Here is a 27,369-nt window from a genome sequence, read left to right on the forward strand (position 1 = left end):
ATGCTCTTTGAAATATTGTCTCTGTTGGTGAATCAAAGACCAAGTTCTCCAGGTCTGACTAATTGTCCACTTTCGGCAGGCCTAGGAGATTTGCTGGCCTCCCTCACCATCCAGGAGAAATGTTAAACTGATGAAGCTGCCCAGAATCTCAGGAGAGAAAGCAAGGAAGGTTGCTATGAAAAAGAACCGAGTATTAGTATTTGACAGATTTTAATGACTACCCTCAAACTCATCTCAGCCATATGCCAGTGACACCTATTCAGTTCAGTCCCTAATTCTAACATCTATAGTATACAAAGTGCACACATTCGCTGTTACCATGAGTACTGAAGTTTGCCACAAACCTTCCCAACAGCAAAAGCATCAAATTAGTATCCAGGCAAACCCTGCATTAGCAACAAATGACTTGAACCAACATTTACCTCTCTAAGAATCAAAACTAGGATCTTTTTTTGCAGGCAAAGGGAAAATAAGAAATATTGCTAACAGAAAGGCCAATCACAAGGTAACCATATGAGCAGCCTTCAGATTGAGCTTCATTTTCTCTTTGGGACCAGACACAGGGATGGTCCACCACTACTTATTGCAGAGTTGCTCATGATTTTGCTGTGCTACAAACACAGAAACTAGACATTGCAAACAGCAGCTCTCACTCATAGACTACATAGATAACCATCCTACAAGAAGCACAAGGAGATTTTATTCGGCCAGTGTGAACGCTCCCTCTTCTGGCACCGGTACCCACACCATTGGTTTCTTGTTTGGAACCTCTAGCCCTGTTGAAAAGCGAGTCAGTAAACTTGGTTGTCTCAGGCCCTGGAGTTTGCAGGCCAAAATCTGAGGCATAGTTTTTCTGAGGCATAGTTTTAAGCCACTCTTGATTTTAGAAGATATTTATAGTTGGGAACACTGCTGAGCACTGCCCTCATTTCCCACTTAGTTCAAAAGAGAGGTGAAAATTAGGGACAATTTCTGACACCTTTTTTTTTTTTTTTTCCCCCCTTCTGGATTCCCACTGATAGAAACAAACCAGAGCAAAAGGCATGGCTAGGCTGAGCCCCACTCGAATCATGATACTTGCAGTTAGCACACAAACATGCTCATTAAGAAAATGCATTGTAGCCTGACGCCACTGACAACATGGAATAGCAGCTGAATCTTAGCTGAGCAGGGTTAGACAGAGCCTGGATTTGATGCAGTAGGCGTTTCTGGAGTCAGTCCAGCAAGATAAAACCTGTTTTCTAACTCTGCATGCCATGAGTTAGCAGCCTGCCAGGTACCAAGTAAATGTTGCTCCACCGAGGCTCATAATAGGAAACCAGCAAAATTTCTGCTCAGTACAAAGAGAACGTCAGTGGGTTTTTTCCTCTTGTTTTAGAAAGCTTTTACTTCATTTTCAGCTGGTCATTTCTATAGAAAGAAGAGTAGGACCAAAGTTCGCTACATTGAATGAAGAAGGATTTAGAGAAGCATAACAGAGCACACATGTTGCCCCTTCACAGAACATGAACTATTATTTGACAGTACTTGAAGTATCTGAAGTGGCTTTTCTGTTACCTACAATATTTTACCACCTCCTGATTACAAGTTTGTGGATCGCTTAGCTACAGACAAAAATCCTAGAGGTGTAAAAATTAGAAGACAGAGATAAATAGTTTATATGCATTGTCATGAAGATGTAATAATTTTCTGAGGATATTTTAAAGGTTCAGGGTAGACAATACCAACAAAAGTAATTAAATGGAAAACAATATAGGAATAGTAAGATTATTACTTTATATACCCAGTGGACACAGTTTCCACTTAATCATGAAGTTGATCTCTACACAGCTATTATACCTCTGCTTATCAGTGCTGCTTTATTACAATTTTTGCCTGCAAGTGCATCAAACAATAAATCACAGTAGTTTGTGCCTCTTCCACAACCAAGCCAAAATACCAGTTTTGGATGACACTGCCTTGCCACAGCTGCTGTCAGGTATTGGTGTCATTTGAAAAAACGGGCAACACATGGGAAGCGAGCAAAGCCTTAATAACCTCGGAGACCTTTTCCATCAATCACTTCAAAATTTTAAATGACAAATGTTTGAAAATCAGAAATGAAGGTGTTTACACTCCCAGCCCACTGCAGCCAGTGCCTCTTGGCAGGGTGTCCTGGTTTTGGCTGGGACAGAAGTAAGTAGGAAGAGACTCTGTATAAAAGCGCTTAGAATATGTGTGCAAAAAGTGGCAGTATTTAATGGAGTGGAAGTGTTGCCTCGAAATGCTGCTGGAATAGCACAACTCTTGTTTCCAGGGGTGGAGGCAAAATTGAAGCACCACAAAGGTACACTTGTAAAAAATTTTAGCAGTTCTTGATATCTTGTTTCGGTAAGTCATTTGCCCATGGCTGGAAAGAAGAGTTTTTAAACACTTACTAGCTGTTCATCATTTTTCTGGACTCACTGGTTTGGTGGCATTTGCATTCTGTGGCCAAATCATGCTTCTTCCGGTAAGAGACAAAGGAACTTCTGTCCACCTGCCTTACGTAAAAGATGCTATTGCTAACATATATGGTCTAGTTCAAATAGAAGTAACAGGACTTCTAAGTCCTGCATACCTTGGCATTAGAGCTAAGTACTGTCTTAAAATTTTTCTTGGAGCCAGGCTTGGAAACCGATGGGAAGATTTAGGAAAACCGTATCAATAGAAAAACCACCTAACTGGCAGGAAGGAGTGAAGAGTCAGATTTGGTGATCTTGAAGTGAGGTCTGAGCTCTATTTGTAATGAAAATGTATCTGGTTCAAATCATAAGAGATTTTTAATTTTGCTCTGGGTTCCTCTATCAGAATAAAATATTTTGTCTAGTTTTGAAGGCACTCCAGGTACAGCAGTGGACAGGCAGGGCTGATAGATGGCTCCTCTGGTATCTATTACAAGGCATCTGTCACACATATCCCTGGGCTGTCTCTCACTGCTGTTGTTTTAAAGATGACAGACATGTTTTCATTCAGAAAGGTTGTCTATTTATATCCCCTAGACACAGCTTCTTTCACTGCTCTGTAGAAGCTTTATCCAAACAGGAAGGAGGCCTGTGTAATCTGAAGGATGCTCTCCCCATTGAAGCGATGTATACAGGCGTGTCTGCCTGGGAAGGCCTGGGGGGCAAGGCTGAAGTTAGGGCTAATCCATAAAATCCCAGTTAGCTTAGCCAGGCAGTCTTTAGCTGGGGACACCTGGGAAACGCGTTCACCTACTTTGTCAGAAACAATGCATGAAAAGTAGCACCTATATACTGTATGGTTTATAAGCATGTTTTAAGAAATTAACACTAGGGAGGGAAAATCACCGAGGACCTGCAGGTGCTGTCCTGGGCACTGCAGTGAAGAAGGATGGAGTGAACAGCAGATAGCCTTCCTATGTCCCCAGCATCCCAGCAGCAAGAGGGGATGTCTGCATGACACATCTAAAGACAAGCGCTTCGCAACATGCCCAGCCACCAGAATAACCCCTCAGTTATAGGTCAGGGCTGTCGCCCCACTCTGAGCTCTGTGCTGGACGTGGAGCTGTCTGAGGGCTCCTTAAAGACTGTGGTGATGGCTTTTTGCTCTGAACCCCAAACGTTGTTCTGAGCTTGTGCCAAAGGCTTCCTGCAGGCTGCTGCTGGAGAAACGTGTTACCCAGACAATGTGTCACTGTCCACCAGCTCATCCTGCAAACCAACAAGACAGACACCTGAAGACTGCCCCTGTAGGAAGCCACTTAGAAGATATCCTGGTTTTCAGCTGGACCTTAAGTTGGCACAAACTTGTTTCTTTTTTTTTTTTTTTCCTTGCTGGAAATTTAGAGGGAAAGATAACATGCTCCCCAAGGAAAAAAAAGCTTCTGATACCAGTCTTGCCAGTGAGTTCAAAAAGGCCAAGATTTTGCAGTGATCTGAGGGTATAAATACTGAGCAAAAATTTTGGGTCATCCCTCTTGTATCCATTTCTGGTCTTTCCAGGCCCCATCTACCAGAAAGAACAGTATTACAAATTAATCTAAATGCAGTTGTCTGAGCCCTCAGTTTCAGTTTCAATATAGTGAAATTCTGCCTGATGAAAATGATGGGCTTGCTGTTACTTTAGCCTGCTCTAAAATTACTACTTTAATAGTACAGTTTCACTGCAAGACACTTTATAAAGATTCAGCAAATGAGAATCTGACTAGGTATTAAAGCACTGGGATAAGTTCATTAATTCACTGCAGGGAATGGTGCAGAGGAGACCCTCATAACTTATGCTTTAAGTCCAACAGTAATAACGCTAACCAGTCTCGGCCTGTCCATTTAAAAAAAAAAGATGATAAAAAATATCGCCATGACCTGTCAAAACTCACTGAATTTCCTGCTGTTCTCATCATTTTTTCCCCTGAATCTGGATACATCTGAGGAGTTAAAGATATGCTATTAATGCCTTAAACCAACATACGTTCACTCATCTAATTATTTCTACATGTTTCCTTGAGTAGTACAAGGAGCAGTTAGTCAGTTGATTTGAGGAGTATTGAAGATACTGCTTAGAGCTAAGGCAGCAGTGCACTTTTTCCTTCTCATAGAGGCAAGCTGCAAAAAATGGACATTGATGATCAAGTAATGTTTTCTGCAGAGTGGTGATATAATTCAGCCACAAAACACTTTCTTCCACATACCATCACGGACCACAGCCACTTCCCCTGCAACAAGCTGAAGACCCACTGTAAGAGAAAGAAGCCTTTAGAAATCAGTACATTATAGACAAAGCAGGAGATACTGAAAGAATTGCCAAAGAAACTCTTACCTTTGGAATAAGGATGACTTCGCCTGGTGTCGAGTTCTTTACTACCTCTTGCTTCCCCATGCACAAATCCTCTGACTGCTTAAACACTGAGACCTTGAGCTCTCATACCCCTAGGGCTTAGGGCTGCCGTTAGAGCCTGCTATTCCCTATCGCTCCAGTTGGGTGTAAATGGTACCCAGGAGACAAGATCGGAGCTTCAGCATCTCCTGATCATGCTGCCTTCACAGAGACAAAAGCCACACGGGCATAAACGGAATATTTCCCCCATTCCCCCTTCTGTTTCAAGTGACTATACAGGCTATGGCAGCTCCACCTCCACAACTGGGCTTTCTTACCAGCCCAGCTGCCTCAAGCTGTTATTAGGTATTATGCTACTGATCATCGTTATCTCTCAGGCACATCTTCTGAGAGAGGCTTGAATTTGCAGATGCTCTCTGCCTCCCAGACCATCTCTGCTTCAACGGACCCATAAGATCTGGGATGCCAAATGCCCATTACCATTGACTTTCAGTACAGCAGTGTGCGTAAAGCCCCTGACGGCACCTGGTGAAGAGAAGGACCTGTCCTTGCAGCACTGCTGGAGATGCAATGTGCTCACTGACAGCTGAAAAATTAACCTAATACACTCCCATGGGAATGGGATTAAAAGGTCATTTGATGGTGATCAGCAACACCCCAAACCTTCTGTTTAGTGTTGTTAGCAGCCGAGCGTATGGTAGCTATGAGATGTTTCCTGTGGCTTCCTGGCAGAGACCACAGCGTTGGACTGGGTTTACACAGAGAAATGCACGTGTTAACCAGGCACAAAACTGCAGTCAGGCCTGCAGGTAGGACTGCAGCCTTTCCCAGAGCAGAGGGGAAGCAACAGGCCTGCGTGGCACGGCCATGTGGCCGCAGCAACATTTTCGGGCTCTGCGTGTGGCGGGGAAGGAAACCCCCCAGGAGGCTTCAGGGATCAGAGGGAGCTCAGGGGCCAGGCTCTGGCTCTGCCGGCTGCAGTTGTGAAGATCACATCCAGATGTGGAAACAGCTACAGCAAACAAGCAAACCCCCCAATTGCTCCTGAATAGACACACCATGACAAGTGAATAACTAATTAAATCAAGGGTGGAGGAACCAAATGCCTGCAGGTAGCGCTAACAGCCCTGTCAGCTTCTCACAAATAGTCAATGACTCCATATTCAGGCAACAGCAAGAAGGTCACTCAGGAGGCAGAGCCCCTTTACGCCAGGCACTGTACAGCTGGGGGTGTGTGTGTGTTCGGGGGTATGTGTGTGGGGGGTGGGGTATGGAGGGGGGTAGGTGGGTGAGTGGGGGTGTGTGTGGTTTCTCTACCCCTCGGGGTTTGCAGTCCCAGTCCCTGAGGACTGGAATGAAACAGAACAGCAAAAAAAATGACTCAGGGCTGGGAGGTGAAGAAATAGTCAATAAACTGGGCTCCATCGACTCTGAACACGGAATTTCTGGCTCGGTTAAGGTAAGCCTCGAAATGTAACATTGTAGTATGTCTAACCTCCCCCAAAACGTGCAAAGCTCAGTCTCACTATCTACAGGACAGCAGCTGCGCAAGTCAGATTCAGGTCTTAGGTGCGCTAGTGTATGGAGTTATTCAGAATCAAAGTCAATTCATCAGCCGCTATAAAGTGACTGATGGCTTTGTTGCAGTCGATAGCGCTATGTTCATTAACTCCAGCTGATAATCTGACCCTTGGGGTTTGATTCAGACACAAATCTTTAATCAACTAAACACCAACATGAGAAGCTGCAGGTGCATTTGTGGACAGCCCGTTGATTAGAACAGGAAGAAAGAGGTGATTTTTTCCATGTACGTTTAACAGCTATGGGTTTTTTTTTTTGTTTTCAAATCTAACATCAGGTCAGACTCAATATGTCTCTTCAGAGCAAGCTACATAAACCAGAGTCCCTGTCCTTATATGCAAAAACAACACGGTGCAGTGGAGGAGTATGATGTGTATTATTGTGCTTGATACACTGCAGTCTCATTACATTCCAGGGCAGTCATCTGAGTCCGTGGCAATGCCCAGAGTGCTGGTGATTGCAGTCCAGGGACTGGCTGAATGAAAAGCCAAATAGGATGCTGGGGTATAGGTAAATGCAGATTCCCTCCGGCTTTCAGAAGGAAATCAGAGCCCTTCATTTTGTTTCCTGGTAAGAATCTCCCCGCTGAGCAATGCTGCTGTGCTCTGGTGCCAGACATCCTCCCGGAGTTCCCACAGTTCAGGAATTTCTTTAATCTGATCAACTCTTAGGGTTAAGGAGGGTTAAGGAGCAGAAGGAGTGAGAAGACTTCCAGAGGGGAGTCTTACTGAAACGGTAAAGTAGGGGTGGGACTAAGCTGAAAGGAAATGCATTCTCTGCGACCCCTGCATGTGATCCTAGGAAAAGGACAGCACTAATGTAACATCCCACCTGGGCAGGAGGGAGCTGGGGCTTCTCAGGTGAGGTGAGGGTCCCAGGCAGGTCTGGCTGCTGGCCAGCAGCCAGGCTGTTTCCATCTTGCACAAGGACAGTTTGGCCCAAAGTCCGACATGAAGGCAACAGGAGATTGGCTCCAATGGACTTCCTGCAACCTTGCCTTCCCTCAAGAAAAGCCTTGGCCACCTTCTTGCCTAGTGATCCAGGTAAGGCTGTACTAGTAGCAGGACTGCAGAGATGGCATTGAAGAGTAACCAAAGCACGTACTGCTTGAGGGCAGCATGGAGCAAGCGGTGCAGATGCTGTGCCTTATTCATCCTTCTGCAGAGGGCATGCTTGCTGTAGGGTGTCCCTACATAACAACATCAGAGATGGCAAGGTGCCATAGGCAGCACTGAGATGTGTCATCAGTCTGTTAGCAATGCTACTGCAGATTTGGCTGGAAGATGCCAATGCTTGGGCAGATTGACAGACAAGCATTGATTTACAAATTTTTCCAGGAAGCAGCATTATTTAATGCATTTAATTAGCAGAGGTTCCCTGCTTATTTTGGCTGCTTAGCAAAGAGATGCAAGGGCTGTCTGCCTCCGCTTACTGGGGACCCAGCCTGGAGGCCTTTGCTCCCTATTGAGCCTTGTGGGAGGTGAATAAGCTCAGCTTCTGGAAGGAACTGTTTTCTGCAAGCTTATGTCCTTTGAGACATGGAAAACCCCAGTGAAGAACAGGTCTTCTGCAGGTTTTATCACCAGAAGGGATCCTACTAGTCACCTGAGCAGATTGTCTGCCTAGCATATGCCAGAGAAACATGTTAACTAACTTCTGCACACAGGTGACTGAGCTGGAGCTTACCAGCCTTGCCTGAAACACTCCCAAGTGATTTAGTTAGACAACATTCCTAGACTCTGGCACTGACACTATTTGGTACTTGCCAGCCAGCATTGCCTTGCTATGGCCTCCACATGTCACACCCTGTCCAGGCCATGAGCTGATCAACAGCTGAGTGGCTTTAAAAAAAAAAAAAAGCCCAAAACCATAACTGAGCACTTTGCGTGTTGAAGGCAAATGGGTTAAAATGCTTGGGCTTACAAAAGAAGCTGTAAAATGCCCTGCAGTGTGACTGCAGCATTTTCTGGCTCCCATGCTATTAGCGCATCCTAGAGAAAAATGTCCTCTTAGACTGGAGGTAGCAGAGGGTGCAGGCATTTGTTCAAGTGACACGGAAGGAAAAACTTTCTCTAGATATGGCAGATAATTAGAAGATTAAGGAGCCTCTCTCAGACATTAAGGCCAAGACTTAGAAGCCCCGTGCCAGGGTGCCTAGATCACCAGTTGAAACCTACCTACACAGCAGTGCCCAAGATTCCCTATTGCCTGATGGCTTTGGGATAGCCTACAATAAAAGTGGTGCCTAAGTACGTAAGAATCAAAATTACCTCCACAATTGCCAGGTTGGCCATTTTGATAGTAATTTATACAATGCGACACAATGAGGAAAGACTATGGTCCTGAGACTAACCACTCCCTTGCTGGTTTGATAGGCAAAGAGAGCACTACCCGGGGGTTGTCACTCACTAGAGCGAGACATGCGAGAACTAAACCCTGGGCCAACACATTTGCCCTCTTTACTGCAAAGTTGTTGCTCTTGTGAGCAAGAGGCTGTATGCAAGCACTATATCACCATGACCTAAGATGGCATGCTTGGTTGATGCTCCCTAGGGTTTCAGTGGTTTCCTTAAGATGGAGTGATCCACTTGCAAAATTCTTCAGAAAGGTCACCTCAGGAGGAGGGGGAGCTCAGACATGGAGCGTGCCAGCCTTGAGCCATGGCAGCAGGCACTCAGAAGGGTGAAGGCGTTGCCTTTGCTAAAAAGCACATTTACCAGGGTGCGATGTTTTGCTGCTTGTGACATGCAAGCTGTACATTATGTGACACTTTCAATACCCTGGGCTTGAAATACAGTTTAGTCTGTTGTTTGCTGAAACAGTTTATCAAGGAGGATGTAAACTTGATCATCATGTGTTGAATAGCTGTATTAGCCATTCATGTGTCAAATAGACTGTAAGGATGGTCACTCTCTCCAGAGGAGACAATTAGCTTTGCCTTGTGAGTCCTGCCAAGATCAGCTGTTTCCTCTCGGTTTCTATCAGGGTTTGACAGCTCATTAAAAGTTAGGAGGGAAAAAAAGATTTGATTTGCTTCACTTAGAAGCAAAGCAGAGAATCTTACCCTTTTGCTCAAACAAAGGAGAAAAAGTGACCTTCACTCTTCCTAGCTTTTTTATGCTATGCCACAGCTAACAGCAGGGGAGGACCAAATTCTGTGCAAAATTATTGCCAACAGTCTTTTTGGGCTTTAAAATTGATTCTTCAGTCAGATATTAATTTGCACTGCAAGAAATGATTTAGAGCTACCTGCAGGTATAAGGCATACAGCTGCATCAATTATGCTGAAGGCACAATTTCAAGGTAATCATTGCAGCTTGGAGAGCTAAACCTCAGATTTTTGGGTTTTTTTCCCCCCCAATTAGAAACAGAGACTCTGCAAGGCCAGATCCACTCCGGGCCCTGCATGCCAAAGGCACAGGGTGAGAAAGAGTTAAATACCGTGTGACACCATGGCTGGTGCTGCTTGCAAGAACTGTTAATGGTGTTTGTGTGCAGTGTGTTAGCGTGACATTAAAATCAACGTGTGCTGTGTATACCTGCAGGCAGTGTTTGGTCCTGGTAAACAAGGCGGGCAGAGCTAGGATGAGAGCTAGGAGACAGAGGACTCAATAATTTAGCTCCGTTTAAAAGAGATCTCATTTAAGATAGGTGGCAATCCCATATAACTTGTCAAGAACATTCAAATTACCAGAGCACAATTTCATTCTTTATTGGAGTCTTAATGCTAAAGAAAGAGTCTGCTGACAATACCTTTTTATATATGTAAAAGCTTTCATGTCACATTTCTCTAGTACTCTCAGAGGTTACCCACTCAATCTACATCTGCCTTTTCTAGCCATCAAAAACCAGTCAACACATTTTTCTCCCACTAAAACCACTGCAAACTTAAGGTAAACAATCAACCACAAACTTCATATTTCTTTTTGCAGCTATGTGTCTCTTGGCAAGAAAAAGAGAGGGGAAACAAGAAAACCTCTGAGGGAAATCCTGGCCTTAACAGGGTTTTGTCTGCCTCTCTGATAAGTCCAGATAGTGGGGCCACTTGGCACTCGCTGCGTGGCCCTGGCTGGTGGGAGCACAGACACACCTGCTGCAGCCTTAGCTCTTTTGTCCTTCTTTTCTTTGGATCTAACTCTACCTGTTCTTACTAGGGGCCTGCAAAGAAGAACCAAATCCAGCCCAGGATCTCAAACCGCTTCATTTCCGTGCAGAGAATCAAAGCCTCTCCCAGAAGCTGCACCTTTTCATTGCTATGCATTAATAACACTATGCTCTCCGTGTAGCACAGTGCTCCACCTCTGGGTCCATCCTCTCAACCCAGGCCCTCCACCCTCTCCACTCATCAGATGCAAGTTTCACAACCCTTTGAACCAACCTCGAATGAACTCATCACACATGCAAGAATTCAATGTCGCACCTTACCTGCAGCTCCGCTCCCCTGATCCTCTCAGCTGTCCTGCAGGATGAACAGTCTTCTCGAGCCATCACCCAAGGCTTTCCCATCTCTCCTGAGAGGGACCCTTGCCCACTCTTGTACCTAAGTCTCTGCTGCAACTCACTGCATCTTCGTCAACTGTCTTTAGGCTCTTGCCTCTCATCTCTCCCTGCTCACTGGGCTTAAGTAATGAAGAGCACTTGTGCCCCTGCCCTCCTCCCACCCTGCAGAGCCTCTGCTGCCTCCTGAGCTTAATGCACACCACCAGTACACCTGGTGTTTGCAAAGGCAGGGAGAGATGGGAGCCTCCTTTCTCACTGTCCTCCCTGGCAAGGTCCAACCTGCCAAGACCACTGATTAGAAACCAGTCTTACAGGAAAGCTGCTCAGAGACTTTTCACCCAAATGGGTATTTTTCCTTTAATGAGCTATCACTCATTTTCGTCCACATTGCAGCACCTTGGAAAACATGTCAATCACTTGATTTTTGAAAGCCAAGCTGAACTGTTTTAATGGTGCTGAAATGCCTTTTCAAAACATAATTCATTCACTTGGAAAGATGTGGAGCATCCCAGGAAAAGGAGCATTTAAATCAGCCCATCCCTTCCTCTGCAGACCTTTCTCTTTCCTATCAAAGCAAAGCTCTGTGCTGTGGTTTTCTTCACAATCGCACTTGTTTGTTGCACATGCTGCATTCTCGGCCAGGAACACTGAAAACAAACCTCTTCGTCTTCCTAGCATCTGGAAATGTAATTGTTTTTTTTTGTTTTGATTAGGCATATGACCTTTTAAGGAAATAAGCCACAGCACTGAAAGACCCAAATATTCAAGCAACACTTGCCAAACAAGTTAAAGAAGTATGACAGCTCTTCCGGAGCTGGTATTGGATGCCTTGCAATGGTAGAAAAGTGTGTGGTCAGAGCAGGCCAGCAGGAAAGAGCAATGCCTGCATTGTGCCACTACATGTGCTTGGATGAATAAAAGAGAGAAGTGTGCCCCAGGAGAGGGAGGCTTCAATGTAGTTTTCTTCTTTTTTAACCTGCACTGGAGACAGAAAGGACCAGCTGTGCTGAGTTGGACACAACCTCCACATATGTAGCTATAAAAAAAGCTGTAAGCTATACCATATAGCTCTCTTTTTGTAAGAGGCAGGTTCTACAAAAGCTCCAGCTTCTGTTTCAGCAGAGATTAGGACCGTTTAGGGACTGCCCTCAATTTTGCAGGCGCTCTCTACAGTGCCATCAATTAGTTTGCAGTAGCTATTCCAGCCTGTATGTGAGCCAGGCTAGAAAGAAAATGGACAAAAGAAACGGGACAGATTTTCTCCCTGCAAGCAAAGGAGTGGACATTATGAGATCGTTACTGCAGCTCTGTGCCTGTGGGAAGTGTGCCATCTCAGGGAAATATCCAGTGGAGAAAATATGACTGCTTTCCACTCCACCTGCACTGCCACGGGGAAACGGGCCAGAGAACCTGGCTTTGGCTTTGCAAGGGAAGAGGGAGATGTGAGAGATGCGTGGCAGAGGGGAAAGAAGCTACTCCCCCATGTCCACCCCAGGGAGCAGAAGCCATGTACTGGCTGTGTTGTTTGCACTCCGTCTGATGATCTCAGGGTACGTCCCCAAAGCACAGGAACTCACATTAAGAAATGCAAGACAGTTGCTAGTATCGCTCACAGCAACATTCAAAAAGTGAAGAGCAGATGGGAGCGAGCGACCAGCGCTTCATTCTTCCAAACAGTCCTTCAACATCAACTGACCCAAGCTGGAAAGGTGGGTGAGTTTGGGAGGAGAGAGAGCACTGCTTAAGACGGGTGGATGAAGGAGGTATAGCCTGCTGTAGCGTAAGCTGTGTGGCAGGGAAGTTAGGGTGAATACCAGGAAAACTGTCCCAGCAGAGAAGCATATAAGCGTGCAGAGCCATGTCAGTAAAGGCAAGGAGATAAACCCATAATAAAGAATATTTCACATCATTAACCAAAAACCCATAATAAAGAATATTTCACATCATTAACCAAAATTGGAGCATATACTGCATTTGCATTTGCCTAGGAGAATTTGTAGGATTTGCCGTATAGCTCTCCGCTTTCTTAGCCAGCATTTCCCCTTTAAATAGTTGGTATACCTAAAGATATGGTCACATTGGGTGCGAGGAGACATTTGGATATGACCCGAGCAAGTGTCAGCCCTATTTATTCCCTATTCCTTCTCTTCTAGAGCCAGGAAAAAACAGGGAAGCCTGTCCACCTGCCTCTGCCTACAGATCAGGAGCTCAAAGCATCTGAAACCTAATGGGAGCCCGGGCGTTTCAGAAGGGTGGATAACCCAATGCGTGGAGCCAGTGTTTCCCCAGAGGCTTCTCCCTTAGCTTAAGGCTTATTAAACATAAGCAACTTGTCTCATTAATTAATAGCTCAGTAACTCTCCTTCAAAAAGGAAGACACAAACATGAGGGAAGAAGCGTGAGGGGCTCCCAAATCACAGGAGGAGCAGCTTCGTGGATGGCCTCACCTCTGCCGTTTCCCGGGCGGACCTCGTCTCTCCTCCTTCCCGAGCCCGAGGCGACGCAGCCCAGTAGTCCCCGGCTCAGCGCGGATGCGGAGGCTTTGCAGAACCCAGCGGCCATTCCTACGCACCAGCCATTTTCTAACAGGCACCGAGGAAAAGGCGGGTGCTGAGCCGAGCGGTTGAGCCCATGAGAAACATGTCCTGAACTGCTCAGCTCGCTTGTGTCTTTCTGATGTTATACAAGTGGATTTAGAGAAACAGCACTGCCATGAGCAGGTTTCTAATTAGGAAAAGAAATAAATAGAATTATGGAATTAAGGCAGAACCTCAGCATGAATGACCCAAATCCCTTCCTTGTGCCGCAGTCCACAGCAGGCTATTAGAGAACATTTTTTTTTCAAGAAGTTAATTCAGCCCTAAGATGGCACAGCAAAAGCAAATTCCTTTGCAGGCTGGCACCCACACTCCCAAGCTGCTGATCCCACTTAATTTGACTCTTGTAAGTGCAAAGGACAAGAAGCAGGGTGCTCTGCAACGCAAGCAGCGGTACCCTCACTCCGACAAACACTGCTGAAATATGAGTAGCAACGGGGCATACGTGACCGTTTCCTAATTTGCGCTGACAACTTTCTGTGGGTCCAAACATGCAGACTGTCATTACTATGCATAGTTGCCTACTGTGAGTTACCTACTAGCATACTGGGTATAGGTGTCTAATTAACAGTGGCTTTCTGTTATCAAGCATCAGATGTCAAGCTTTCAGATATCAAGCATCCACAGGTCTCCGTGACCTGACCTCAACAGGAGATAAGAGCACCCTACACTTCTCACAAATGAGGCCATATTTGTCTAAATACTCAGTTGCAGGTTTAAGTGCCTACTTTTTAAAACACTGGCTAGCGAAACTAGCAATTTATGGTTCTCCAAGGAGTAATTTGAAATTTGATGAGGAAATCTTAAGTTTTCCACTCACAATACTGCCACCTGCCACAGAGTGTTTTTGATGGCATTTGAATCCCTAAAGGCATGACAGTTTCTTTGGCTGGTTAAAGAAGCGAAGCAGGTACCCTGGGATGTAGTGCTGCTGGTTGGAAAGCTCACGTCCTCAGGAAATCAACTGATGCATGAACAAGGAGCCAGACTTTCTCTACATATGCAGGCACTATCTCACTGAAACTGCTATGTGATATGGTATAAAATCTGTGTCAGATGGAAAATGTACACTGGTGATTATTGGTTTCATAGGATGCTAGCTTGTTTTCTGCACTGGTCCCTCTCCTGCTGGATCAGTCCCCTGGGGCCGGGGAATCTCTAGGTTTTTTCCCTACTGCATCAAGACTACATGGATGAAGTAGGAAAGGGAGACCTCAGTTTTCCTGCCTAGAAAGAGAGCTTGCCAATTGCGGCACGCAGCTGAATGAACCCAGATACCGTGGGGGAACACCCGCCCCTGGCAGTTTGGGTTCGGGACTAATCTTTGGCAGCCGGTGGCGCGCAGGAACCTGAACCATACGACAAGGAATCCAGCAAAGCTCATTAATAAAATACCCTGCGCGATTGCCCAAAGCACTGGGCAGTTAGTTGAAGTAGCCTGAACCCTAGCAGCCAACCACCAGACACGAGAAGTACAGAAACAGCGAAGGAAACAACTATTTTTGGTAAGAGGGCTCCAGCTTGGGGTGAGCAGCCAGAATGTCCCTGGTAGCCGAGGCGCTGCGCAACCACATTATCTCAGGATCTGTTCCGCTCCTCTCCCCTCGCCATAGGAACGAGTACGCCGAGGTGGGGTCCTCATGCCCACTAGTAGTAAACAGGAACGTGGAAATACCATACCTGTAACACCCCCGGACCAAAATACTTCACTGCCATCATCTGTTATCTTATGCTCTTTTGTACCATAAGGTAAAACTTTGTTTCCTTTTGGGGAGGAAAATGGTTCAGGTCACTCTGATGCTGATGCTCTCGGCTTTGTGTGTGGCGTGCAGGCGTGCTGGCGGGTGGTGGTGGCACTTCGCTACAGCAGTGACACTGCAGGGTTAAAATGCTGCCCTTTCCACCTCGGAGCAGGACGCGGCTCCTGGGGAGCTGAGCTGAATGAATAATGTGCTGCTGTGCGGCAACGGGCTGCTGAAAGGCTGACTGAATTCACGCGAAAGGGTAGAGTAGCGGCCACCGAGGAAAAGCCTGTGCTCATCAACAGCTGCGGAAAGGCACCGGCACTGACACAGAAGGGTCTCTTCTCTGGCAGGGACAGTGCGTGGTGGCTTCCACTGCACCGAGCTTTGCAAGGTGCCAGGTCTCAGGCCTGAATTCAGAAAGCCCTTCGTAGCTGCTCTGTCTTACAGACTTTCGCAGATTTAGCCACAACGGCCAGCAACACTTAAAAGTCCTTTCTTTTCCCATGTCAGCCTACAAACAGAGACCCAGAATAATTAAGACAGTGTTCATTTTATTATACTCAGCATGGAAACCAGGAGATGTAAAACAGCAAAACATTAAATTCCTAAGGGACTCGATCGGGTGGGTAACATTGCTTTAGTATCACTGTAAGACTTCTTCACATGCAAACTTCTATTTGTGTGTGCCAAATGAATGCCACGGTACACCTGGAAGCCTAATACTATCTTTACTTCATACAGTACATCACGTTCAGTGTAACTATAAAAATAATAAAGCCACAATAATATTAGTTGTCGTTAGAAGCCCCCAAGTTGGTTTTCTTCTGCTATTGACTGATTCACGGCCATCATTTTCGTGGTACTTGCAACAGCCAGGAATTCAAAGTTCACCTACCCTCTCTCCCTTAAACTCTGGGTAGAAACTCCCAATGCTTTTCAGTGTGCTACTGAGACCTTAACTTCAGGCTTCAGACGTGATTTTATGCACCATGAACGCATGGATCTTTCTTTCCCATTTTCCTGAAATTCCTCAGGGCAGTGTCTAAACTTGCATTTGATGTACTTGAAACTATTGATTATAAGCTGGGCTGAGGGAAGTATTGTCAGGAGGACCCTCCAGCAGAAGGGTCGCCTGTTGTAGCAGAGCTGCTGAGAAGCATCTGAGAGACTCGTATTCTGCAGCAGACAAGTGCTGGAGACTTTGCTGGCAGATTTATCATTTATTTCTACTCCAGAGAGTGTGAATCTAAGCAGAAAGCTAACAAAAACTTAAGGTCTAGTATTTCAAACGGGACTCAGTTGACGTGATTCTGTTCCTAATGAGCTCAGATGCTTGCTATCACCCATAGTCTTTGTGCAGAAACCAGTTTGTACATACAAGTGTGGATTTCCACAAAGCTCAGGAGCCAGTGTGCATATCTGTACAGCCCAGCCACCGCACTTTCTGTTGACAGTCTGGACACAGAGGTTGGCCAACTGGTGGTTTTTTTAGATATGGCTGTGGGAATTTTTTTAGAGACCAGATAAGGAGAAAATCCTCGTTTCTGTATTGCAGAGTGATCTAAGTTTGCCTCAAAGTTGTGGAAAATGCTAAGCCTCCAGCATTCAATCAGAAGGGCAAAGGGAAAAAGTCATCTTAGAGTATGAGTAATGCACGAGACTTGCACACATGTACACCCCTTTCAAACATGGACACGTGCACACATAAGCTAAGCTTACCTACAGCAAACGTTTTCCTACAGGAAAAAATATTTCCTCTCTGTGTGATTGGGCATAGTAATAACATAATTTTCTTCTTTAAAGCAGCCTGAATTATATGTTTCACATTGCAAAATCTTTCTTGCCAGGATTTGATGCAAAATCCACATTATAAACTCTGGGAATGAAGAGCTGCTCAGAAAAGCACAAAGCAGAAAAAACAATAAATCTCAGAGTTTCAAAAAAAATGGATGATATTAATTTCAGTTTAGTTCAATTCAGCTATAATATTTCATTCTTTCTTTTAAACATCTACACTGACTCAAGTGGGATAATTTAGGCCTCTAAGAGAACATTGCAGCCATTTCAATGTACAGGACCTGACCTTCAGGCCCATGGACCACCGCAGCATCCAGTGACTCGAGAGATAATTGGCAGTGTGCAGCACTTGGATGAGGATCTACGTGCATATCTTTAGGATGACTGAAAATACTGACCACTCATAAGACATCACAGAGTCACCGAAAAATAAATCAGCAGAGGTTGAGACATTACAAAAACGGGGCGGGGGGGAAGGAGGGGAGAGTTTCCTTCAGACCATAGCCCTTAACTTTCTAAGACCATGGAACCTGACGATCAATTGTCTCTCATTCAGAGCAGCCATTTCCATACGCTGGGTGTGAAATACTTACTTTGTCTTGGTAATCTTTTGCATTCATTTTTAAAAGGTGTAGAAGGATAGACGTGGAACAGGACAATGGACCTAATAAGCTAATAAAATTTGTACTTTCATACAAACCTTGCATATACTGAGCTAAATAATGAAACACAGGTATGGTAGATTCCATCAAGTTTCCAAACTGAAAACCAGTGGCAGCCGACTTGAATTTTCCATCAGCTTCAACACTGATTTTCATTTGGATTTCCACTTCTAACTTTAATACTTCAACGTAGTAATGAAATTCCAGATAAAAGCTAGTGTTATTTTTAGAGCATATATTCACCTTTTCTGGATCCCTTGAATATACTTTTCCAAACGGTGCATTTTACAAGCTCTTATGTGGTAGTAGCACTAATAAACAGAGGTTGTTTACCTAGTGGTTTTGTTGAATTGTATTTGGATATATCTATACATACCAGCAAAATATATAGCCTTTGGAAATGTTCATTTTCCTAAAAGCCACGGGACACTAACAATACGAAAAATGTGTGAGCTCAGAACAAACAAATGGGCAAAACTTGAGCAAAACATTGGCTTTACAGACATAGGAATGGGAATTCCTCATGAAGCACCTACATCAACTTCATTTTACTTCTCTTTTGGTCCTTCCCTCCCCATGTTTCTCAGCAATTCCTTCCTGTATATTCAAAAGGAGGTTTTCTTCCTCTGAAATGGAAGAGACAGATATTCTCCTCCTTGTCCCTCCAGCTCTTTCCCCACTCGTTTTTGCAAACCAAGTCAGCAGAAATGAGGCAGGACTTCAGCACTTGTGCCCAAGGCAACGCAAAGCTGGCAGACACCAACCAAGCACACACAGACAGTGGTGGATGTCACAGCCTCACACGAAATCCAGGACTATATTGCAAATTGCCTGCAGTGAGGTTCTCCTTCAACTTAGGTTTTGTACTGGCAACATTGAAACATGCTTATTCTCATCTTTCCTATTGGAAAGCTCCTGAAGTGAAACTAGAAGTAACTCTTCCCTTCTCATTCACTGCTTTTATTAATGGTTCTGGCCATGCCAACCTTTCAACCAACGGGGAAGAATTTCCTGACAATTAGCTCGTTTCCCAAAATTTCTCATCTTGCAACAAACCGAATTTAAGAGTTACTTCAACTGGCTAGGCTGCAACACAGGTAATTTTTTTTTTTCATACAGATTTACTCTTGAGAATGACAAAGTACTTTCTGTTTCGAACCCTCTTTTTATTAGCCCAAATGGATTTCCTTGGTTGTTAACCATCCAACCAATGCAATGTGTCACTGGGCAGAGGAAAAGAGCGAGGTGGTGGCACATGGATCATCTCCCCCTACCCTCTGCCATACTGCTACTCCAAGCACACTTTCATTTTCGACACTGACGTGACACCAAGAACAGTCTTTCTTGGCTGCTACAAGACAACTCACAAGCGTAGTATTTGCTAATTGCTACCCAAAACCTAGTTCTGTTTTGCTGCTGGTGAAAGATGCATCATTCCTATGAGGATTCACGTTGTCATCTAGACATTGTACGCAGGAGAAAGCATAAATTACCAGTGTTAAACGAGCAGGTTGCCTACAGTCTGCCCTAGCAAGGCAAAGTGAAAACCTAAAACAGTTTCCATGAGATGTGCTGGTGATTATTGACTTGTTTTTGTGTGTTGGTTTTTGGCGCGTTATTGCTTGGCTTCAAACGCACGCCTGCAGGACTTCTGTGCCCACCAGGCAGGTCACCGACATTTTGCGGTTTGTCTTTGCACTTGTATTTTCCCAGAACACAAAAAGCACAGTGCTCTGCTGACCACTACGGTTTTTCCAGTTATGCCCATACAGTTGTTCAGATGCATCCACTTAGTAAGTTGCCCATCAGCATTTTGTGGTACGTATGTATTGATGAAATTTTCCTGGAAGAAAGGTCGTTTGGGGTGGGGAGGGAGGTGTGGGCGGACCGGCTGGTGAAGACTCACAGCTGGAAGCAGCTGCAGGGAACCAGGAGAGATCTCCCATTCCTCACAAAGAAGAGTTAATTCCGGTGCTGGCCAAGCACCCTGCTCACTCATTGCCAAGCCCAGTTTGGTCTGAATAAAGCAACTCAAACCCATACGGTGGAAATATTTTGGAGAGCTTAAGCTAAAGGATAAAGTTCATGGAAATCAGTGAATGTGCAATAGCCATTTATTCTCCTCTGGAAAAAAATATGACAATCCATTTATATATTCAGACTGAACATATTTGTAAAGGGACAGTTCAGAGTAAGCTGGCTGACAACGCTACAGCGAGGGGGACAGTGGAGAGAGGGACGCGAGTTGAGCCAAGGGACACCGTTCCGCAGGAAGACAGGCTGGGCAGCAGCTGGAGGGAGGGGGCAGCAGGAGCAGCCTTGGACCTGGACAGGACACAGCAAACACCGCGGACAACTCGGGGAACCTCTTCAGGGCTGACACGGACACAACGTGGGAAGAGACACCGAACTTGTCAACTAACCTGACCTAATGATACTGCCAGTATTACTCCCACACAAAATTTCACATGAAACTCACATCTCGGACACTGCTAGGAAGGGGATGGAAACAGCAGTAGTAACAGAAAAAAGGTAGGAGACTTTCCTCCTGGTAGGCAGAGGTGGGAAGACACTCTCTAACGTGGTATTTCAGAATCAGCAATTCAGCGTCAAGTGGCAGAGGACTTGAAATAATGTACAGAAATGGAACAAGGACATGTCATAACGCCCCCAATATATACCAGAGGAAAACAAGGAGTCAGTTCAGTACTACGCCTAAGAGGCAACACCTTTCATTGAACTGGGTTAAAATATTGTATCTTACAGTATTTTACCTCTCTGCTGGGGAAAAATTGCCCCAGAACAACTGCTCTGAAGGCTTGGCAGTTGATATACTTAAAAAGTCTGGCCTCCTAAATAAAAGGGGACCACCTCAGGTCTGCTTCACAGGAAAAAAAAGGAAGGAAAAAAAAAAGGATATTAGTATTCATTTACACTGTGTAAAACTGTAAGATTTATCGAGTCAGTTGTAAGAGTAAGATCTACAGAGTAAGTCTGGTGTGTGGTACTAGAGACAGAAATAAATTATCATCATGATTCATGAAAAATCTTTAATGGAATAAAAATAACCCCTATTTAACTCTAGTACTCTGCAGGATTACAATATCCAAATCCTCAGTGCTTTGCAGGATTGAAAACTAAATTTTCTACAAACTGCAGGAGTTCCCCAGCCTCCCATCATGAACTCTAGTGGACAGAATAAAAAGCTAGTGGGAAACACATTTCCCAGGTTGAAAAATATTATTAAGGTGAGAAATGTGACCAACATACAGTTGAGACATTATTGTATATCACAGTTCTGGAGAAACAGTCACTAAGCTACCTTTTATTAGCAGTTTCTACAACTTTTCTAACGTTAGAAATACAGCAAAGATTGTCTCAAGATTTCAGTAATTCTGTAAAGTAAATGTTTCAAGTTAACAATATAATGGTTTATAATATGGAGAGCATTAGGTAAAACAAAATATGCACAGGCTAAATAAATGGTATTCAGTTTATGAAAGGCAGCAAGAAAAGCACCAAAATACGGCAAAAAAGAGTAGATTTGGCTAAGGACTTAAAAGGAAAAAAATCAGTGTAACACACTGAACATGTAGGCTCATGGGCCCTGGCGCACAGGATAGCCTGCTCCTACGGGAAAACGTTACTGTGCATCTCTGGAGAGAGAAAAAAGATCCACATCACTTGAAAGAGCGATTTAGAGGAGAGGTGCTCGGCGCCGCGGGAGGCTGGGAGCAGGCGCTGCCCACCCCGGCGGAGGGGCCAGAACGGCTGGCTGCTCTCAAAAGTCTTGGCGGGAGCACCACAGCGCCAGCGAGGGCACCGTCCTGTCGGATGCGGGTACATCTGCTGAGGTGCTCCCCCGTGCCTCGCCTGCTCTCTGCGCATCGCCTGCTCGTACCTTAAGCGTGGCTGATGCAGGGGAGAAAAAGCCCACAGAGTATATCCCTCTCTCACCTCCCCTTCTCGCCATCGAAATCCCATTGACTTAACTTCTCCCGAAGAGATAATCCTTCGGCCTTGATCCTCACTCTGCCTGGTTCTCCATTTCAATGGGAGGGGAAGACCTGGCTCTCTGGGGCTCACACGAGAACGGTGCCCCACAGTTTCAACAGAAGTGATCAGTGTCCGTAGCCTTTTCACGGGCTTGCCTCAGCGTGGGTAACTTACACACCAGGAAAGTTGTCTTGCATGAGGTCTTTACAGCTGTTGGACCTCAGTTTCACCTCACCCAGCTTCCCCCAGCCCACCCCTTTGTGTAAGACCTCGTGATGCACACAAATAACTTCCCATAATAATTCTGACAATCTCTCTGCTTCTTGCTTTATCAGAAGGTGCTGCCCTCCCTGCAGCGAGGTGGCAATTGAAATTTGTGCTTTTGCTAAGTGCCTAGCTTTTCATCTGACAGTGGTCGGGATGGGGGCATAATGTGGAAATACACCAGCTGTGGCAATAATAACGGCGTGATGGAGCGCGTGGCTACTCAGAAAACAAAGGGGAATAATTTTCCACTGTTGCTGCATCACAACCCCAATAACACAACTGAACAGCAGGACTCGAGACTTGAGGGGAGGGATTCTCTCTACCACCACAGACATCTACGCACCCCTGCAAACCACGTCAGTCTAACACAGAAGAGGGAGCGGGTCGGACGCAGCAATTAGGACGCCTAAAATTCTGCAGCATGGACTGGAACACATTGTGCTGCCTCCCTTTCAGTTTTTTATTTGAGGATGTATCCGAGGAAATGGATTTCCGGGTCTGATTGTTCTGGGTCCGGATCAGTTTCTCGTGTTCCCGTATTTGTCTCTGTAAGTGGTTCTGGATGGCAATTCCCAGGGATTCTGGATCGAGGGAAGCACCGTAAACCTCCCACGTCATGCCTTGCTCGTCCCAGACAACATCCCTGACATGCTTGGACTGCTTCACCTGCACTTTGGCCTCCATGGCCGGGGTGGGCTGCTTTTTGTTTTCCCCCAGGTTTGGCAAGGCCTGAGCTGAAGCAGGAAGAGCTGCTGTGTGAAGCGGGCGTCTGGCCTGGAGGCCTTGCTGCTGGGGAGATGCTGATGCCTCCAAGGGAGGGGCGAAACGTGCAGAGCTCGCACTCAACTCGGGCGTCAGTCCTGCCTGCAGGCTCTGGCCGCCGGCCGACTGAGCCTGGCCAGCGTCTCCCTGGCCTCTGCTCTCCTCCTTTTCACCTGCATCCTCCGAGCACGCCTTTATGCGGACAGCAGCAGGTTGGCTGCTAACATTCATCCCTCCTTTAGGATCAAGCACCACCGCATTTTCTTCCTTTGGTTTTACCACAGATTGAGGAGGAATGGCCTCCCCTTGGCTCGCACCCTTACACTGCACAGGCTTTTGCTCAGAGCTGCCCAGGACCTCCTTCTGCTTGACTCCTCCATCTGTGCTACAGAGTAAAGGCAACTGGCTGCTTCCTGCATCATGGACGAGATCTCGCACGTTGTTCTCGGTTCCCGGGACAGCGGCAGCAGAAGCGGTGCTTGGAGTTTGATTACTGGACTCAGCTGCAAGCTGCTCAACAGGGATGGGCTTCGGTGGGACTGGAGCATCCATCGGCAGCCGAGCAGCATCCTTGCCGTCACGAGCTGCGCCGATCATTTCAGCATTACCCACAGGTGTCCCTGGGGAGGTAACGGCTGCAGGGGAGACGGGGAGAGCAGGATTTGCATTATCTGCTGAGGCTGGAGACACCACATCAGACGGGACCCCAGGCAGTTTGACAGGCTGGGTTTGGGCTGAAGCAGTCACAGCCGTAACAACAGTCGGTTCTGACGTGATACCAGGAGAACACGAGGACTTTTGTTGTGAGGGTAAACTGCCAGTAAGTGCAGACTGGCTCAGCCCCATACCTCCTTGGTAAATTATGTGCAGTTCTTCCTTCTCCTCTGGAGGAAGATTCCCTTTTAAGAAGGCAGCAAGGATGCTGGGACTGGTGGAGGCCGATTTGCTCTCCACTGTAGCCACAGCCTGAACCTCAGCATCTCGCCATGTCCTGCTTACTGCTTCCTGAGTTAAAGAGCTGCTCTCTGACTGAACCGTCATTGTACCCGTTTCTCTGAATTTGGAGAGCTGGGCGGGGCCTGGACTCCCCGGCTCGGCGTCCGCGTTGCGTATGGGATGCGGACTCTCGTGGCTAGACTGGGCTGGTGCCTCGCTGCTCCGCACCGCTTCAGTTTTATCTGCGGGATGCAACTGCATAGTGTCTGCAGCCCTGCTTTTTGCCTCCAAACTGGTCTGTGGGTCTCTCCCCAGGTCAGCTTCGACGTGCCTTGCTGGCGAGGCTGACCGACACGCAGCAGAACCGTTTTTTTCTGCTCCCCTGTCTTTCTCCCCTTTTTGCAGAAGGTTTGCCTGAGAAGTACAGCAGGACTCATTACCCCTAATAGGGTCGCCTGGGGAAGAACAAATTAACACCTCAAGTGCTGGCTGATCATCAGTCCCCTGTGGTTTCAAGGCAGAGTCATCCATTTGCGTCAGGGAGCTCGTTTTCGCCTGGCTGCCCTGCACAAACTGCCGGGAGCTCTGGGGGGCTGGCATCATCTCTGGCCCCCGCCCCGCCAAGGGGGCTGCTGCTGCAGCAGGGGCTGGCGCTGCCGGTCCCCGGCTGCCCGCTGGCAGGGAGCAACCAGCAGGCTCTATGGCTGCGGGACGCTCCTCCGCAGCGTGGCTGGCGAGCCCGGGAGGGAAGGCTTCCTGCTGGCTAGCATCGTCCTCGCAGCACTGCTCGCACCTCTGCGTGCTGGCAGCCGCTGTGCATTTCAGGTTGAACAAGCAAACTCCAGCAGAGCCGGACGGCGTGCACGGGAAGCCATTGCTGGCCCTCTCTCCACTGGGTAGTTGAGGCTGGTGCTTAGCAGACTGCAGGTCTCCCAGGTTGTCCTCCTCCACAGAAGCTGTGACCAGGGAAAGCTTGGCAGACCTCAGAGGATCTGGTACTGTCCCCACGGACTGTCCTAGAGATGTGGTTTGCCCTCAGCTTCTCCTTGGAGTTTTCTTGCCGGGCGGTGGGTACAACAGGGCAGGCTGTCGGCGATAAGTTTCCTGTAGAGCTAACCTGTTAATGAAAGAAACAGAGTGTTAGCAGCAGTCAGATTTAAGAAGAAAAAGTACCCAGAACAGATTGATTTTACAGCTTGGAGAGAAATACTTGCAGGCAAGGGGGAAAGTGAAGCACCTGATTCTGCCTAAAAGTCACATAAAGAACACGGATTTCAAGGATCTCCCAATTCCAAGGTCCAGATGGAGAAGACAGTACTAGGGACAAAGCAACAACAGCTGCCCTGTTGTTGATACATTAATGAAAACATAATGACATGCCAAGAGGGAGGAAAAAAAAAAGAAATATGAACTGAAAGCAGGGAGGAATGGGAAGGAGAGGAGACTTTGTGTGGAAGTTTGAGGTCACAAAAGAAACTCACTGTGATAAAATCCTCTAGCAAGCCACCTGTGGAAGGAAAGGTGCTACCTTGCCTGTTATGCCTATGAGGAGGAATATGGAGGGACGACAACCTGCTGAGTGGTGCAGATAAACACCAAGAGAAGCTACTGCACTGTACAGCACCAGGGCTGTGCACATACTTGCTGCTTTCACATTTAGATCCTCTGAAACAATTACAAGGAAGGCAGCTCGATTAATAAATGGAGGCACAGATGATTTAGAAATCAATTTACGAGCAGGTGGTATGAAACTGGAAGGGGACATTACAGCATCGCAGAACAGGTGGGGCCCATGCCATACCCAGTGAAACACTGGGGAGGGATTTTAAGCAGGTGGAGCAGAGTTATCCAGATTGAAATCCGGCCAGGACTGCAGAGAAACCGTCGCTTCAAATAGGAGGTGATCTCCAAATGTGCTTGTTGGCTGGACTTTCAAAAGGATTAGCCCAACTCGGATCCTGCTAGAGGTCAAGGGCTGGATTCGTGTCAGTGGAGTGGTGGTGGCCAGTGATGAAGTCCCACCCCAATCTTTTAAATTGCAGGCTACCTATGCTTGTTTAAAAGGCTTTCCCCAGCTTACGCTGCCAGCAAAGCACGGGTATGACGCTTGGGAGACATCCTGAACATTTGGTTTTCTGTCAACCAGAGGGATGACGCTGGGAAAATTACTTTACCTCTGTGTGCCCATGTCTCTGCAGGCACTCAGTGGGGTCTCCTTTGCTACATTACTTGGGAGACACTGCTGGAAGGAGCTGAGCAATCGCTCAGCTGTTCCAGACCCTCCCTCCCTGCTACCAAAAGCAGCAATAGCCCTTTCCAAAAAACATCCCTACTCTCCTTCTCTCTCTCTGCCTGAATGGCAGCGGTATAACTTCCTTAGTTACTGTAAAATTAATCCTAAATTTCAGCAGCTTACGGTACTTAGAAAAGCAACAGGATAAAAATGCTCAGTGAAAGGAAAATTAAAACAAATACAGCCAGCCTACTTTTCTAAGAAAAGGAAAATGCTGAGACTTATTACTTATTCATTAAGCTTTATGTCTTCCAGATATTAATAATTTATTGTTTTTATATTGCTCTGGCTCTCTTTGGGCTCTGTCCAACCACAGATATACACAGTCTGCTGGGTTAAGCCAGCCCTGGGAAACTGCGATCCTGCCCCTGAAGGATCCCGAGTTTCTTAGCTGCAATCTCCGATAGCAGCCCTGCATCACTCCACAACGGCTTTCCAGCAAGGCTAACGATTGCGAAACTTTTTGAGAAGTACTGAGTTTATGTTAATTAGACTGCAAATCTGTGGAAGTTTGTGACCGCCTACGAGATGTCTCCACTTCATTTTGTGCTCACTTTAAAGCCAGCCAACATAGTCCTGAAGGAAAGGAGAGCTATTCCAAACTGAACGTCTAACGCCCGTGAGGAGAGGAGCAGATGGCTTTGGGCATCTGTTTGTCTAACTTCCGTTACTCTCTTCTTTCCTTTTCCAAATATCGATGCAAACCAAGCCAGTATATACGATTGGGCAGGTCACATTTCTTTTTTTCAGATCCAGAGTTTATTTAAGAACAACTAACCAAATAATGGAACAAGACGAACCCCCATTTTTAGGATGAGATGTACTACTTGGCGAACAGTTTCAGAAGAAATAAAGACGGCAGAGCTCTTCACTATAAAAAAACTGGGAAAGGCAATCTGCATGGTGGAGCACTGTCTTTAACTCATACCCACTTGATGGGGGAACGATGCCTAATTTTTCAATTAAGTGAGTTAGTTCCGATCTGAACGCCACATGAATTCCCCCCATCTGTTTAGTGGCTCTTCACCAGCATCACTAGAAACACACATTTAAATGACGGCCATGTGTGCTAATTAAAAGCAATTCTGCTACCGAGCCCTCGACATATAATGCCAACAGAGGAAATTCTGCCCCAAAAACCCCACACGGACCTATTCACTGGTGGGGGGCAACAGAGCATAACCCAGACATTTCGCTTGTCCCTTGAACACGGGTTGGGGGGCTGGGTCGTTCTACTGCCTGGGATGACTCTGGAAATGAGCTAGTTTATGAGAATAAGGTTTTTATAAAGACTCCGTTGTCAAAGTCATGGGAGCTATTTTCTTGTTAGACTCTTCACTAAGCCATCCTAATGACAGGAGCCAAAGGCACTGTAGTAGTCTAAATAAATGTGGTAATTTTTGACAATGCTCTTTCTT

At 46.3% G+C, this 27,369-nt stretch overlaps 1 protein-coding gene across 1 annotated transcript; it reads right to left on the reverse strand.

Annotated features, from left to right (window-relative positions):
- Positions 1-19,793: 19,793 nt before the first annotated feature.
- GPRIN3 (GPRIN family member 3) lies at positions 19,794-24,693 on the reverse strand (the record flags this gene model as incomplete). The annotated part of the gene is made up of 1 exon (XM_075150297.1): positions 19,794-24,693. A coding segment is annotated over one exon (2,376 nt), but the record flags the coding sequence as incomplete, so codon positions are not given.
- Between the last annotated feature and the right edge of the window lie 2,676 nt (positions 24,694-27,369).

The sequence above is a fragment of the Calonectris borealis genome, chromosome 4 (assembly GCF_964195595.1).
Source record: "Calonectris borealis chromosome 4, bCalBor7.hap1.2, whole genome shotgun sequence".
In the NCBI taxonomy this organism is placed as follows: domain Eukaryota; kingdom Metazoa; phylum Chordata; class Aves; order Procellariiformes; family Procellariidae; genus Calonectris; species Calonectris borealis.